This window comes from Desmodus rotundus, chromosome 3 (assembly GCF_022682495.2).
Source record: "Desmodus rotundus isolate HL8 chromosome 3, HLdesRot8A.1, whole genome shotgun sequence".
Classification (NCBI taxonomy): Eukaryota; Metazoa; Chordata; class Mammalia; order Chiroptera; family Phyllostomidae; genus Desmodus; species Desmodus rotundus.
Genome location: NC_071389.1, coordinates 28378731 through 28392820, shown reverse-complemented (window position 1 = coordinate 28392820; position 14090 = coordinate 28378731). Strand labels below are relative to the sequence as shown.

The window sequence follows — 14090 nt, the reverse complement described above, 5'->3', positions numbered from 1 at the left end:
GTGTCCTCAGCCTCTTGTACAAGGTAGATGCTAAATAAATATTTGTAAAATTTGTTCAGTTACCTCGGGCTCAAGAGTAAGGTGAATGGTAAGGGAGTGGAGTAGACTGTGGAAGACTTGACCAAGAACTCGACAGGAGAAGAACAGGGTCACAGCTGCTGGTGGGGATATCGGGGTGAGGGAGTCGGTCACGTGTCTTTTGCAAGCCCTGGAAAGGAATCCCACCTTCTGCACAGCATTAAAGAGACAGCTGACTGACAGCCCTGGCTGGTGTGGCTCAGTGGATTGAGCGCCCACCTCAAACCAGGAGGTTACTGGTTTGGTTCCCAGTTGGGGCACAAGCCTGGATTGTGGGCCAGGTCCCCAGCTGGGGGTGAGGGTAGGGAACAAGAGGCAACCCATTGATATTTCTCTTCTCCTTTCCCCTCTCTCTGAAAATAAATAAATAAATAAATAAAACTTAAAAAAAAAAAAGGGGACAGCTGACTGAGGAGGGCAGGAAGCAGGTGGTCCCAGCAGCCTGAGGTCAGGCATGGTACCTCCAGCACTCTCATTTATGGGCATTAATGAGACTCCAGGTCTGGGACTCCGAAACTCTCAATTCTGACTTTCAAGTACTCAGGTGTGAGGATCTGATTGGCCCCATTCGGGTCCAGGATCCACCACAGGTTCATCCTGCTGCGACCTGTGGGAGCACAGGTGTGATTTGGGGAGCTCACCTGTTTGTTCCAGGTCATTCCCAGGCAAGGGGAAGTCACAAACCAGGCAGACCAGGCAGGTCACAAACCAGATGCCGGGGTAGCCCTTGAGGAAAGAGTAGAGAAGGGAAGTGAGGAATAACTAATGCAGGGAGGTGTTTGGGAAAAAGTCAAGAGGTCATGGGGGGCTGGAGCTGGAGCACAGTCTGAGGGGTGCCCAGGGCAGTGATGGAGCTGAAGAATGGACCGGATCGGCTGGAGCCCTGTGCCAAGACAGTTCGCACTTAACCTGAGAGCAACCTAGGCTCATCTGTAAACTTTTTAGGCAAGAGAGTGATGCAATTGTGACAGAAAAGTCGTTCTGGATGCTGCATAGTGATGGGCTGGAGGGCAGAGACAGAGAGAGGCAAGGAAGATTTGACTAATGTCTGTTCCCTTATGCACAGGGAACAGTCCAGAGACTTGAAGGAGGCAGGGTTGACAGCACCTCTTGGCTGCCGGATGTGGTGGGCAGGGAGTCCACAAAGCCGCTCTGGTTTCTGGCTTGGTGGCGGGGTGTGCTGTGGAGGAGCCAGTTTCTGGGGAATGAGGATTCAGTGCCTGATGTGGGATTTCCAGGGAGAGAGCCCAGGGCCAGCTGGGATTCACAGGGGAGAAGTCCTGTCTGCCAACATGGGTTAGGGGACAGTCAGCTTTGGTAGGGTCACTGAGGCCCTGGGAGTGATTTAGGTCATGGACGTGGAGTTGAGGAGGCACTGGGGACGGGGTAGGAAAACACTGGCATCTACAGGCTTGTCAGCAGGGGAAAAGCAGCCAGGGCAGAGGGGAGCCCAGCGCACAGCCCCAGCTCCTGCACTTTTTCCTGAGCCCGAGGTGGTAGGACCCTCGCAGACCTGGGAAGTCCCTGTGTCTGGGACAGCAGCAGAGGCTGCCCCAGCCCTACCTGGCCTCCGAGAGCAGAGCAGCTGCAAATGCAGCAGGCCTGTCCCCTGCCCTAATGCTCCCCGAGGCCCACCTGGAGAGGCTGTCCCAGGCCAGAAAGCAGCTCAGCAGGCCCCGGTTTCACATGTTCCTCGGGACCTGGGTCAGAATGTCTGAGGGGCCCAGGAGAAGGTATGGGCCTGATCCCAGACAAGCAGGTGCCTTTCCTGAGCCCAGCACCCAACGAGGGTCAGCTGGGGAGGGCTTCCTCTCGGAACCTGCTGTGGGCGGCAAGCCTGGCCGAGCAGGACCCTGAGGTCATGAGTACCTTGGACCTTGTCCTCACAGTCCTTGCTGGATTCCTCTGTGGAATCGTCGCCATTGTGCTCCACATGCCTGGCCCTGTGCACAAAGACGGCACGTGACCTAGGTCCACAGGTTCAAGGGCCCAGGGATGCTGAGCCTGCTGGGAGGCCTGGGGCTCAGTCAGACCTGGCTCTGTCCTCTCTGGCTTAGGCCCCAGCCCCAAACTGCCTCTGCCCCAGCCTTGCACCCTGTCCTGCCTCCCCAGCAGCTGCCACTACTCTGTCCTGGGAACCCCAACACTGACCTGGTTACTGAGGACAACTCAGCTCCTGGCTGCTTTGTCCTGCTGTCCCCAAAGCAGAGCCAGATCCCTTGTCCATATTTGGAGGCCAAAGACAGGGGTCACGTAAGCCACAGTCAGGAAGTTTAAGAAGCCCCAGCAGAGTAGCAGGGTGAGTTGAGAGCTGAGAATCCCTGGAATCAAATCCCAGCTCTGCCATTATGGGCTGTGCGACCTTGGACAAGTTACTTACGCCCTCAATGGTCTAATTTCTTCTCAGTAAAACGGGGATCATAACAGTATTTGCCTCGCATGGCTGTTAGAAGGATTAAATGAGTTATATAAGTAGAGTGGAACAGAGCCAGCGTCTGCCGGTGTCAGCCGTTTGCCTGTGGGCACCCCAGGACAGTTGCTCCCCACAGCAGGGGACCAGGCTTAACCCTAAGGAAGGAGCTTGCCAAGGCTCCTCCCTCCTCCCTCGCTCTGGGCTGGGGATTTGAGCTTCTCTGTCACCCGGAACTCAGCTCAGGAAGGACGTGAATTAGAATCTCTGATGCTGTGGAAATAACAGCAACAGTAATTGCACTGATGTTCTGGCACTTCCTCCAGCAGTCCTGCTGGGCAGACGCCCCTTTTGTAGTCTGAGAAGCGGAGGCTCAAACAAAGTTCATGGAAGCTGCTTCTTCACTCAGCAACAATGCCTTATCTGGCCCCAGCCTACCGACTAAACAGACCCAGAACACCCTGGCCGGTGGCTCAGGTGGCTGCAATGTCGACCTGTGCACCCAAGGGTCGATCCCCAGTCAGTCGGGGTGTGGACGGAAGGCCACCAGTCGATGTTTCTGTCTCATATCAACGTCTCTCTCTCCTTCCCTCTCTCTCTAAAATCAATAAACAAAGCCTCAGGTGAGGATTAAAAATAATAATAAAAAATAAATAAACAATCAGGCCCTGAGAAAGAACCTCCTGCTTGTGGTACTTGCATTGGTCCTGCCAGGCTGCTCCCCCCACCCCACCCCACCGGCCCCGGGTGAATGGGGGCTGAGAAGTCTCTGGGTGCAAGCTCTGGTTTGGAGGAGCAGGCTGTGAGGGTAGACATGGTATGTCCCATCTGGGGGGCTGACTTCCATGCCTATGCCCAGGGGAGTCTCACAGGTCCTGAGGGGCAGGCAGGGAGGCACCCCTGTTCTGTGCAGAGAGCTGAGCATGAGGGGCCTGTGTCGGTCCCCTATGGCCTGGAAGAAGCTCCTTTAGGGAGGCCCGAGGGTCTCCAGAAGGCCCAAGGTCTTGTGTGTTTGGATATGATATAAACTCCACCTGGACTGGAACAGATTTGAAAGTTTCTGGAACATGCTCTTCCAGGATCCAGGCATCCATGACATGGCTGAGAACCCGGATTTTGACTCTTGAGCCCAGGAGGAACATACAGCAGTCCTCTCTCTCTCTCTCTCCAACTTGCCCACCACCTGATGGGACCCTCTAGCTTCACACCACTGTAGTCTGTCTCCATCGGCCCCTTCTGGTCTTTTCTCTTCACCCAATACTGGTTTAGATTTCAGGGTCTATTATGTCAACCTGTCTCACCAATACCCTCAGCTACATACCCCATTGTCTTAGCACTGTACACTCTGGGTGACCTCCGACCCGGGGTGGGGAGCCTGACCTCTGTGTGCTGCTGAGAACCTCCCGCCGTCGCCCAGGCTGGTGAGTCTGTTGATGCCTGGCCTGCAGCCTCCTGTGGGCTCTCAAAGCTTCTAGCAAACCGGCTGTTTCCGTGGTCATATCCCTCTCTCATTCTCCTTAGCAGCTCTTTAAAATGGCCTCTTCTGCCCTGGCTGGTGCAGCTCAGTGGGTTGGGTTCAGGCCTGCGAGCCAGTCACTGGTTTGATTCCCAGTTGGGGTCCATGCCTGGGTTGCGGGCCAGGTCCCCAGTGGGGCGCATGTGAGAGGCAACCACACATGGATGTTTCTCTCCCTTTCTCCCTCCCTTCCCTTCTCTCTAAAAATAAATACATAAAATCTTAAAAAAAAATGGCCTCTTCCTTACAGACAGAATAGTTATTGCTCAGGGCCTCCCTCAATTTCCTGCTACAAAACCCACAAAGTTAGCCTGTGTCCATTCTTCCTTCTCTCTCATCCAAATGGCTCTACAAGCCCAGTACCTCCACTGTGTGCCCTGGACCAACCTTCCCGCCTCCTGTGCAGAGACTGTAAGACCAGCTACTTCTCTACCTTGTATCTTAAACCTGTTTCCATGGATGTGAACCCAGCTCATCTCTCCCATCTTAAAAAGTCAGTCTTGAAGACCTGCCGGTCCCAGAACATCTGTGGAGTCTGTTCTGTTTCACTGTCCCAACAGCCATCCCATTGTCTACGCCTCTGTCATTTTGCACCTGGACGATGGCATTAACCAACTGAGTTCCCTGCCTCTGTTTTGGACCCTTTCCATGAATTCTCTGTGCTGCGGGCAGAATGATTGTCCTAAACGCACTTCTGATCAGGCCATCCCTCTGCTTACAACAATTTACTGGCTTCCTCTCAGCCTCGAGAAACTGTGCCTCATGCGAGGGAGCTGCCGAAGCCCGGGGCCAGCCTCTTCCAGCTCATGTGCCGTGTTTCAGCCACACACACCCTTCCTAGTTGCTTGAAGGAGCCAAGTTCTCTTGTCCCTGGACCCTTCTGCTATTCCTTCTTTCTGGGCACTCTTCCCAGCCTCCCAGCTTGGCCAGCTGCTTCTCATCCTTCAGGGCCCATGGAGACATCACTTCTTCTGGGGCCATTTGGCCTTTTCTTCTTATTCTTTTTCTTGGAAAGCTGATCCTGGCTCCACATTGCAGCCACTGAGTCCCAAAGCCTATTCCAGTCAGAGTCCTCACTCCTCTGATTAAACCCTTCCGTGTTTCTCAATGTCCCTCAGCGGGGCTGCCAAGGTCATTGCACAGACAGGAGTGAGGGGGACAGATTTGGTGGGAGCAACGTGGAGGCTCCCCTCTGCAGGACTCTCATTTTCTCATGGGCTGGAGGGCTTGGCCTCCTGCACAGAGTGCTGTTGGGGGTGATGTGGGGTGTGAAGGGAGCAGCCGACAAGGAAACAGTGTAACAGCTGAGCTGCATTGCAGACCAGGTTGAGACGGTGATGAGAAATTCCTGGTGACACCTGGCTGCCTGGCTGCCTGGCGGTGCTGGTTTCTCTAATAACCGCTCAGGACGAGGCAGCAGGCGCAGTGAAGGCAGATGTGTGGATTCATTCATGGAGGGGCTTTCCTGGGAGAGTGGGACCAAAGAGGCAGGCAGCTAAGGAGATGAGGACTCTGTCAAAGAGTGGGTGGAATGATGGGTTGTAGAATATTAACCAGAGGGAGAGAGGAGGGGGCAGCTTTAGAGAGATATCGGAGGGCCCTGTGGACAGCTGGTTGCAATGTGGACCAAGATGGGAGTGTGTGAGACGCTTGGAGCAAATGAGCTGGAGGCGGGAGGTTGTGGGGCAGGCTTCTCTGATTGAGGAAGCAGTAGCATTTCTTCCCTGCCTGTGCCTTGGCCCATCTCTTACCCTCCCAACTCACGGTCCAGGCGGGTGTGCAGATGTCTGCCCCCACTGACCCCTGAAGTAGGCCCCCTGGGGGCAGGAACCACGTTCTCCATCTGCACCCTTTCCAGGGGAGCCTGACACGGGCCTCGCCTAGAGCAGCTGCTCGTCCAGACATTGTGTCAAGTAACCGTGCCCCTCCCCATTTTCTAGGCCTATGTTTTCCTTTACTTTCTTAAAAGAAATATTATAGAAGAGCCTAACCCTGCCTCGGCTGAAAAGAAACGTGATTCCTGCCCATGTTATAGGATGGAGAGGTGTTCTGAGGTCCTGGAATGGCCCAGGGGTTGGTGATAAGATCGTTCCTTCCTAGGGACCCAGGAAGAGTGAGAATTTCTGGGGCTGGTGGTGGGGGCCTCAGGAGAGTCAGGGCCCATGGTGGACAGTGACCTACCTTCCCTACCCTTCCCAACCACAGGTGCGTCTCTCCCTGATATTTACACATACACCGCCACCCAGCCAACCTGGAGTCCTTCATCATCTGACAGAGCAGCTACTCTGTGTTGGGTCCATCTGGGGAACTAGGGATGCACAAGTGTGAAGACCCAAATTCTGCCAGAAGGGCTCACCACCTGATGAAGGACATAGGCACACAGAGAAAAAATTGCAGACTGGTGTCTACAATTGAGGGCTTGAGGCTGGCAAAGGGGCAACTCACTAGTTTAGGGAAAGCGGGTCTGGGAAGACTCGCAGAGAATGAGGCTCCCTAGAGAACTGAGGTTTGAAGGACACTAGGGAGGCAAGGAAAGAACATGCGGAGGCTGGGAGAAGTGAGAGAGTGAGACCCAGCAGGGGTCAGCGTGTCTGGCTCACGGGGTAACTGGAGAGGGGGCGGCAAATCATGCTGATGTTACCCTGCAAGCGGTGGGGGTGGGGAGGGGAAGGACCTTAAGGTAAATTCGCACTTTTGTATGAGCACAGTCACTGGGGCTCTGCGTGTGTGCCCGGGGGTTGGGGCGGGGAGGTGGGTTTAAGGAGAGAAGCGCAGAAGCAGGGAGAACAGTAGAGAGGCCGTGGCACACACTGCCAACGGCGCAGAGGGCCTGTCTGGGTGGCGAGTGCAGAGTATGATCACCGCAGGAACCTCTGACTGCAAAGGACATCCGCAGGGGCGGACGTGAGTGCGGGGCACAGGGTGAGCAGACAGCGAAGAGGGTGCCTCCGGGACTACACTCAGGGTCTGACCCGGATGCTGGGTGAATGGTGAGATGGAGGAACTCGTTCAAGAGAGGAGAGGGGTTCCAGTCTGAATATGTGGAGGAGCCTGAGGTGCCTCTGGCAGACCTGGGGCTCCGGGACAAGCCCTGTCCTTTCTGCTCCTGTGGCTCCCTCCCTGGGTTGGCAGCACCCTTCTCATCCACCAGCTTGGCGTTCTCTCCAGGACACTGCCTTGCTCTTGGCAGCTGAGAGCAATGTTCTCTTATTGGAGCCTGTGTAACTCTACATCGAACCTCTTCAGAGACACGTCTGGTCCCTTCCTCTCTATCCTCTGAGGGGCTCCTGTAACCTGCACCTTGGGAGTCAGCAAGCGATGACAAAATGCTGAGCTCTCTTCAGCTGGCACTTTACCCTGGCCACCCACCCGGGGAGTATCCCTGCGCCACCGAAAGGGAGACCCCTTCCAGGGTGCACGTCAAGCAGGAAGTGACCCTTACCACCCAAGGGCATTTCAAACACCCATCCCATGCCCAGGAACCCAGAGGCAGGCCAGGCGGTGCAGCGACAATGTGGGCCAGGACGCTCTGGTTTCAGTCGTGGGGGAGGGACTTCAGCCTCCCAAGACACCAGCTGATAAAACCCCAATACTTAAGGCTTCATCTTGAGCCAGCATATGAACAAATACTAAGGACTCAGCACCCCCTTCCCTCCCTGGGACCAGAAACCCATCACCTTCCTGAAGCTGAGCACACCCTTCTCCCCATCTCTCTTCCAGCTTCAGGGTACCTAAGAGGAGAAAGTGAAGGTCTCACTGAGGACACCTTCAAGGCTCCTTCCATCAGCCCGAGGTAGATAGGCGCGGGGTGTTCTCATTGGAAGGGCTGAGGTGGGGAAGGGGGAGGGGGGAGGAGGTGTCTCCAGGTGACATGGGGGTGTGAAGACAGTAGCAATAAGAGCAGCCACCACTTTTATTGCACATCTGTAACGTACCCAGTCCTTCCATTCATGTCATTTGATCCTCAGGACTGACTACCACAACCACAGCCACGACTCTCAAGAAACCGAGGCTCAGAAAGGCTAAGTCACTGGCCCACGTTCCCCAGCTGGGAAGTGGCAGAAGGGGGAGTCCAATCCAGGCCTGTCCCATTCCGGAGCTGTGCTCTCTCCACTTCGTCACCAGAGATTCTCCTCGATGGAGACCTGCCGGTGCACTCTCTGGGGTGGGCAGCTGTCCCTCCCGGGGAAATCCCTGACCGGGGTAGGAGGGCAGGGTTGGCTGGGAGGGGTGTGTGGAATAGGAGCCAAGAATCTCCAGGGATCCCAGACACGTCTCTGCCCGGGCTCCCCAGATACAAACAGACAGCCCCCGACAGTTCCACGGCCCCAGCCCCCAGCTCCAGGAAGACACATGCGCGCCTTGTCGTGGTGTGGATGAGTGGGCACACTCAGGGTCCCCGCGCACATCACACAGCCCCACAGAAGGGCTGGACAGTCCTGGGGACACGTGCACACACACACACACACACACACACACTCACTCACGCCCTGGTGCGGATCTGTGGAGGCTGGGGCGGGCTGTGGGAAGGGCTCTGGCTTGGTCAGATGAGGCTGGCGATGCTGGACGTGGTCTCCTGACGCTGGGCAGCAGACAGCCGTCCTGAGATGCTGAAGATGCTGCCGTTGCTACTGTGGTCACTGTGGGCGGAGGGGGCGGCTGCGCAGATGGGCAGGCAGTGTCCACTCACGCCCACCTGATACAGCAGCAAGCCCAGTAGCAAGAGTGAGCCGGAGGCAGCCAGGGCAATGCCCACGGACAGCATGGCGGTCAGTGGCCGGGCAGGGGCAGGGGCGGCAGCCAGCCCGGCCAGAGTCAGGCCGGTGACCAGCAGTACCAGGCCACTGAACAGCACCACGAGGGCATCGGCACCGCCACCACTGCGCAGCAGGGCCACGTGTTGGGGCTGGCGTATGCAGTTCATGTCCTGCACAGCTGAACTCATCAGCTGCTTAACCAGAACCAGCAGGGCCAGCAGGCAGAGCACGGTGCCCACTGCCAGCCGCCACTCACCCGAGCGACTGCTGGTAGAGGCGAGCAGTGCCACACCACCCGCCCCACAGCCAGCCACGAGGCCCACGGCCATGCCAAAGCAGACCGCCGAGCGCCGCGGCTGCTGGGACCACCATAACTCCACCTGCTCCACTAGCACGTCTGGGGGCAGCCCCCTGACTGGCGGGGCTCGCGCCTCTCCTCCTGGCATGTCCGGGTCTGGGACAAGTCAGGGACCAAAGGGTGTGGATCAGGGCCTGGAGCCCCCACCACCTGCTTGGCAGCTGGAAGCCCAAAGTCCTATTCCTTTCACAGTCCAGGGTAAAGTCACCGTCATCTGTGGGGGAGAGTCACAGTCGTTTCCTCTGCAGCTCGCCTGCCCCCACCCATGGTCTCTCCTGGGGGCTGTGGGGATGTACCCCGGGAATCCTCCCACGTCCCCTGAAATGTCCCCCAGGAAAGCCCCCTCCCTAGCACTGTCCCTTGGGGGTGCCTCTCCAATGACCCCAGGAGAGTTTCCCCTCATAAAGCACCCCACCCCTCCAAGGAGCCCCCCTTGCCCAGCCCCTGACCTCTCTGGTTCTCTCAGTTGCCTGTCCCATCCTGGCTGGCCGAGGGAGTTGGTGCCACGATGGACAGTGGAAGATGACGAGAGCCAGAGATAAAGCCTCATTCAGGATCCACTCACATGGCTTCAGCTGTCACCGCTAGCTCCTGGGGGGAGGGAGAGGGTTCTGACTTAACCCTTCTGGAACCAGCAGCTTGACCCTGGATCTTCTCAGGTAGGGCTGTGTCTCTGCAGGTTGGGATCTAACCCCTAATGCCCTCCTTCCCCTAACTTCCGGTCCAATCTCACAGCCAAAAGCCACCCCATGCCCCTCAAACCTGGATCTCCCTCCCGAGCTCCAGACCCAGAGCCAATCGCCACCTTGATGTTGCATAGACTCACTGTCACCTCTGATGCAACAGGTCCAACCCCAGCTCCTTATCTTACCCAAACCTGCTCCTCCTCTTGTGCTCCTCACTCAGGCACATCCCAGGGAGCCACCTCTATACATTTCTCATCCCATCCCCTACCCTCATCCCCGCAGTTTCCCGACTCCTCCCCCTCCCGACCCCACCTCCTCAGGGTCTGCCTGTCTCCCAGCTCTCTGCCCTTTCGCCACCCCCTCCTCCAAGATTTTTCCAAAGTTGTGCAAAAGGCAAGGAAGGCTCTGGGTCTGAACCCCAGCTGCAGTCCTTACCACCCATGGGGACTGGGGTGAGGGGCCCCATCATGGTTACTCATTTAACATGTCCCTGAGAAGCCAGCCAGCAGGACTGGACAAAATAAAGCAGCCAGGGTCCCTGCCCTCAAGAAGCCCCAGTTACAGCAGGTAGGTTTGTGGTTCGTCAGACAAATGCTGGATGTGGATTAGTTGGAAGAGGGGTCAGGGGGGAGGATCAGAGAAGTCCCCTTGAGTTCACCTCTTGGAGTCCCAGGCTCCTTATCTTAAAATCGAGGACAAGAATGTTTATCTTGAGGGGTGGGGGCTAGTCATTTGATATCTCCATTTCAGAATTCAGTGGGAATTCTGGGGCCTGTAGAGATGCCCCAAACAAGCTTTTTGAATTGAAGGACACAATGTTGGTTATCCCCGCCAATTCGGGAGGGGACTCCTGCTAATACATAGGATGCAAGTCCTGGGTCACTCCAGGACTGTGACTACGTGGTTGTACATGGGTTACACCCCAGATGAGGTATCTGTCCTCCACAACCCCTCAGCCGGGCAGCCGGGCAGCCAGGTAGGAGGGGCAGGTGCAAATGCCCTTGAGGGAGGTGGGGAAGGGGCTGTGGGAGGGGCCCTGGAGTCAGCGCCACATTGCCCGGGGCTGTGACTTCACGGGTCTGAAAGTGGGTGCGTGGGCCGAGGTGAGGTGGAGGCAGTGGGAGAAGGGGAGAGGGGAGAGGGGGTAGGGGGGCTGAGGGGAACTCACGGGAAGCCCGGAATTGCTGAATCCAACCTGAGCGGGGCAGGTGGGGCGCTCCAGCTCTGCTTCCGGGGAGGTGCTTCACCTGCCTAACCTGCACCCCGGTGAGACTCTCGGTGGGGAGGGAGATCAACAGGTGTTTCCTAGGCAGGGCTTGAGCCGATTGGCTGACGTGGCACTGCTCCTTCTGCGGACAGATGCATTCCAGGGAAGGGAGGGGCTTCTGTCAGCTGCTGTTAGGGCTCGAACAGAATTCCCAGACTTGGGCTTCGGGAGAAATGTTGTCTATCCGCCCCAGCGCCCCGGCCCTCACCCATCCCCCCAGCTTCAACCCCATCTGGGCTCCAGCCCCTCCCTGTTCCAAACCTAACCCCTGCCCCAGCTGCAGTTTCACACCCGAACCAGAACTCCTAGCTCCACCCCCAGCCCTCACCCCACATCTTAGCCTCAACCCTGAATCTCAAATCTCAGTCTCAACCCCCAGCCTCATTTCCAAATCCAAGCGCTGTCCCAGCTCCAAATCCTAACCCCAAGTCTGGCTTGAAACATCAGCTCAAATTCCTCGCCGAGCTCTAGCTCCGAATTCTGGAACCCTCCTCTCACCCTCGGTCCCAACTTTGCCTCCTGTTCCAGAAGCCAGCCGCCAAATCCTAAACCCAAACTCAGACCATGCTCGACCTCAAGTTCCACAGCTGACCTCCAGCCCCAGCCCCTGTCCCTCCAGTCTTGGCACTTTCCCCCAGCTGAAACGCCCCAAATCCCTGACTCATTTTCCTTCCGAGCCTCAAAGCAGGATTTGAGCACAGGGAGGAGGGGTAAAGGCACTTCCTGTGGGAAACAGGACCTCCCTTGCTGAAAACACTTGCAGAATTAAACTTCCAGATAAATGCCACACTGCTTCACAGGGCTCACAAGCCCTGGCCATACACAGCAGGTCAGCCAATTGCCACTGGTCCCTGCACTGCAGCCAGAATGCAAGTCGTTCCGGTTCAGCACGCTCTGCCCTGCGCTCTGCATTTCTGGTTGGTTTCTGAACACAGAGTCCCATTTGCTTGGGATATTGACCACCCCAGCTTCAGTGTGGCCAACACGAATTCGAATTCTTTAACTGAGATGTTACCTCCTCCAGGAAGCCCTCCCTGTGGCCCCTGTGTTTCCCCACAACTGCTCACACTGCATGTGCTGTAATTTTCCTTATTTACTTCTCTGGCACCCTCCACGAGACGTGTGGTACTGAAGGGGTATAGGTTTATGCCCATTTTGCTAGCCATCCTGACCTCAGCCAGCACCGTGCCTGGCACATGGGAGGTAATCGGTAAATATTTGTTGCATGAGGTGTGCGGAGTTTGAGCAGGGAGCATGCGAGATGGAGCTGGAAAGACAAGTTTGGCTCAGGCTGCACTGGGCCTTGAACACTGTGGTGAGGCACCGGCTCATGGGAGATGCCCATGGAGGGTCCTGAAGTCTAACTGGGCACGATCAGGGCTCTGCTGCTAACAGGCGCATCTGGCACCACACACCACATGCCACACGCACTCCGGGTGGGCTCGGGGGGGTGCTGGTGGGAGGGGGTTTAGGCTGTCGCCACCTCCTGGATTGAGCCCCTAGTAATGAATGCCTCTTGCTGTCTCCTCCTGATGTGTCTGCAAGAGATGAGGAAAACCCAATCAAAGTTATCTTTCCACCCGCAGTTCGCCCATGCTTCTCTTTGCGCTGTGCGGTGGGGGTGCCTGCAGGGCTGGCCCCAGCTCTGGGCCGGTGCTGTCCAGTAGAGGTGTAACGTCGGCCATGTACGTAACGTCACACTTCCAGTAGCCATGATAAAAAAGTGAAAAGAGATATTCATACATTAACACTTTATTTAACCCCTAAATATTTTCATTTCAACTTACAAATGATTAAATGAGCTATTCCAGCCTTTCACTTTGTATGAATTCTTGAAAATAATCTGCGTGCCTTCTACCTGGTTAGACTAGCCATGTTGTGAACGCTTAGTCACCACGTGTGCCCGTGGCGCCCTTACTGGGTGGCACAGCGCTAGGCGTTCTTTCCCTGGAGGAAGAGTTGGGGTAGGCTGACTGCAGTGGGGCGGCTGGGCCTCAGGGGGAGACACGAGGGTTTGCCACTCGCAAAGCATTATAAAGGCATCATCCCCTTCCCTGGGAGGAGCAGGGGTTCGGGGGCCTGGCCGGCTTTGGGGCTGTGTATTCCTTTTGCACACGTCCGATGCTTATTTATCCTCCTGGTCCCAAGGAGAGGCCAGTCCTGGGCAGAATGACCTGGGGCAGGGAACTCACAGTATTTTCCCTCCTCTTCTCCACTCCTGGTCCTGACTGGCCTCTCTCTCACCTCTCACTCCAAATCCAGAGCAATGAGTGCAAGAGGTGGGCCCTACCTGGACACGGGGGTATTCCCAGACCCCCCTGGGTCCCTTGGGTACTGCTTGGGAGCCGCTGGCTGGTAACGACTGGTCATGCTTTATATGGGGAAAGGTAGACACCCATGCCAGAACCTCTTACAGGGCAGGGTCTTTGGCACTGGGAGAACAGGACGGCGGAGGAGGCTCCGCAGGAGCTCACACTGTCTGGCCACAGCTGATGTGGACTCTGGAAGAGGGCAGGGGAGCCAGTGGGAGTCTGAGGCCCAGGGAGAGGGCAGCCTCCACAGGCATCAGCAGTCACAGAGGAACTGACTGAGTTCCCAGAGCTCAGTGATGGACTGACTGCAACCAGAGGATAAGGCTGGAGTCATGTGCCAGTGCCTGGCCACTTGTGTGACCAGCAAGGTTCCTAAGGCTGTGGCAGGAGGAGGGGACGGCCAGGACCCTCCATTAGTGAGGAGTGGACCTGCGGAAGGGACCCGTGAAGGAGGAGGTGGTGCCAGTGAGGTGAGACCCGCCCCTTGGGGTCAGATTCGGCAGTGGAAGGAGGTCTCAGGTACAGCAGCCACCCAATCAGTGCCACCCAGCTGGCTGACGTGGGGACGCACAAGACAGAAAAAGGAGAGGTAAACAAGATTGGACCTCTGACCCCAGATTTGCTAGCAAGAAGCTGTGCTCACTCTTGGCAGCTGAGAAAACACCCTGCTGACCTGCTGGCCACAGGGCCAGGCTCCGCTGGGCGG

The 14090-nt window shown here is 56.7% G+C and overlaps 1 protein-coding gene across 3 annotated transcripts; it reads right to left on the bottom strand.

The window, feature by feature from the left end:
• Positions 1-7899: 7899 nt before the first annotated feature.
• Positions 7900-11703, bottom strand: TMEM125 (transmembrane protein 125). Of its 3 annotated transcripts, none has more exons than XM_024571245.4 (4): positions 11571-11703; positions 10974-11154; positions 9569-9710; positions 7900-9333 (listed from the first exon to the last, which is right to left on the bottom strand). In XM_024571245.4, the coding sequence occupies exon 4, from the start codon at positions 9205-9207 to the stop codon at positions 8548-8550; it is 660 nt and encodes a 219-aa protein (XP_024427013.2). In that variant the 5' UTR covers positions 9208-9333; positions 9569-9710; positions 10974-11154; positions 11571-11703; the 3' UTR covers positions 7900-8547. The 3 variants fall into 3 exon arrangements, with proteins under 3 accessions (XP_024427013.2, XP_024427015.2, XP_071076991.1); XM_024571247.4 differs by having other exon boundaries at positions 11001-11154; XM_071220890.1 differs by lacking the exon at positions 11571-11703 and having other exon boundaries at positions 10974-11163.
• Between the last annotated feature and the right edge of the window lie 2387 nt (positions 11704-14090).

What these genes read in the sequence shown, in the direction of transcription:
- TMEM125 (XM_024571245.4), bottom strand. Translation starts at nt 9,207, where the DNA reads ATGCCAGGAGGAGAGGCGCGAGCCCCGCCAGTCAGGGGGCTGCCCCCA.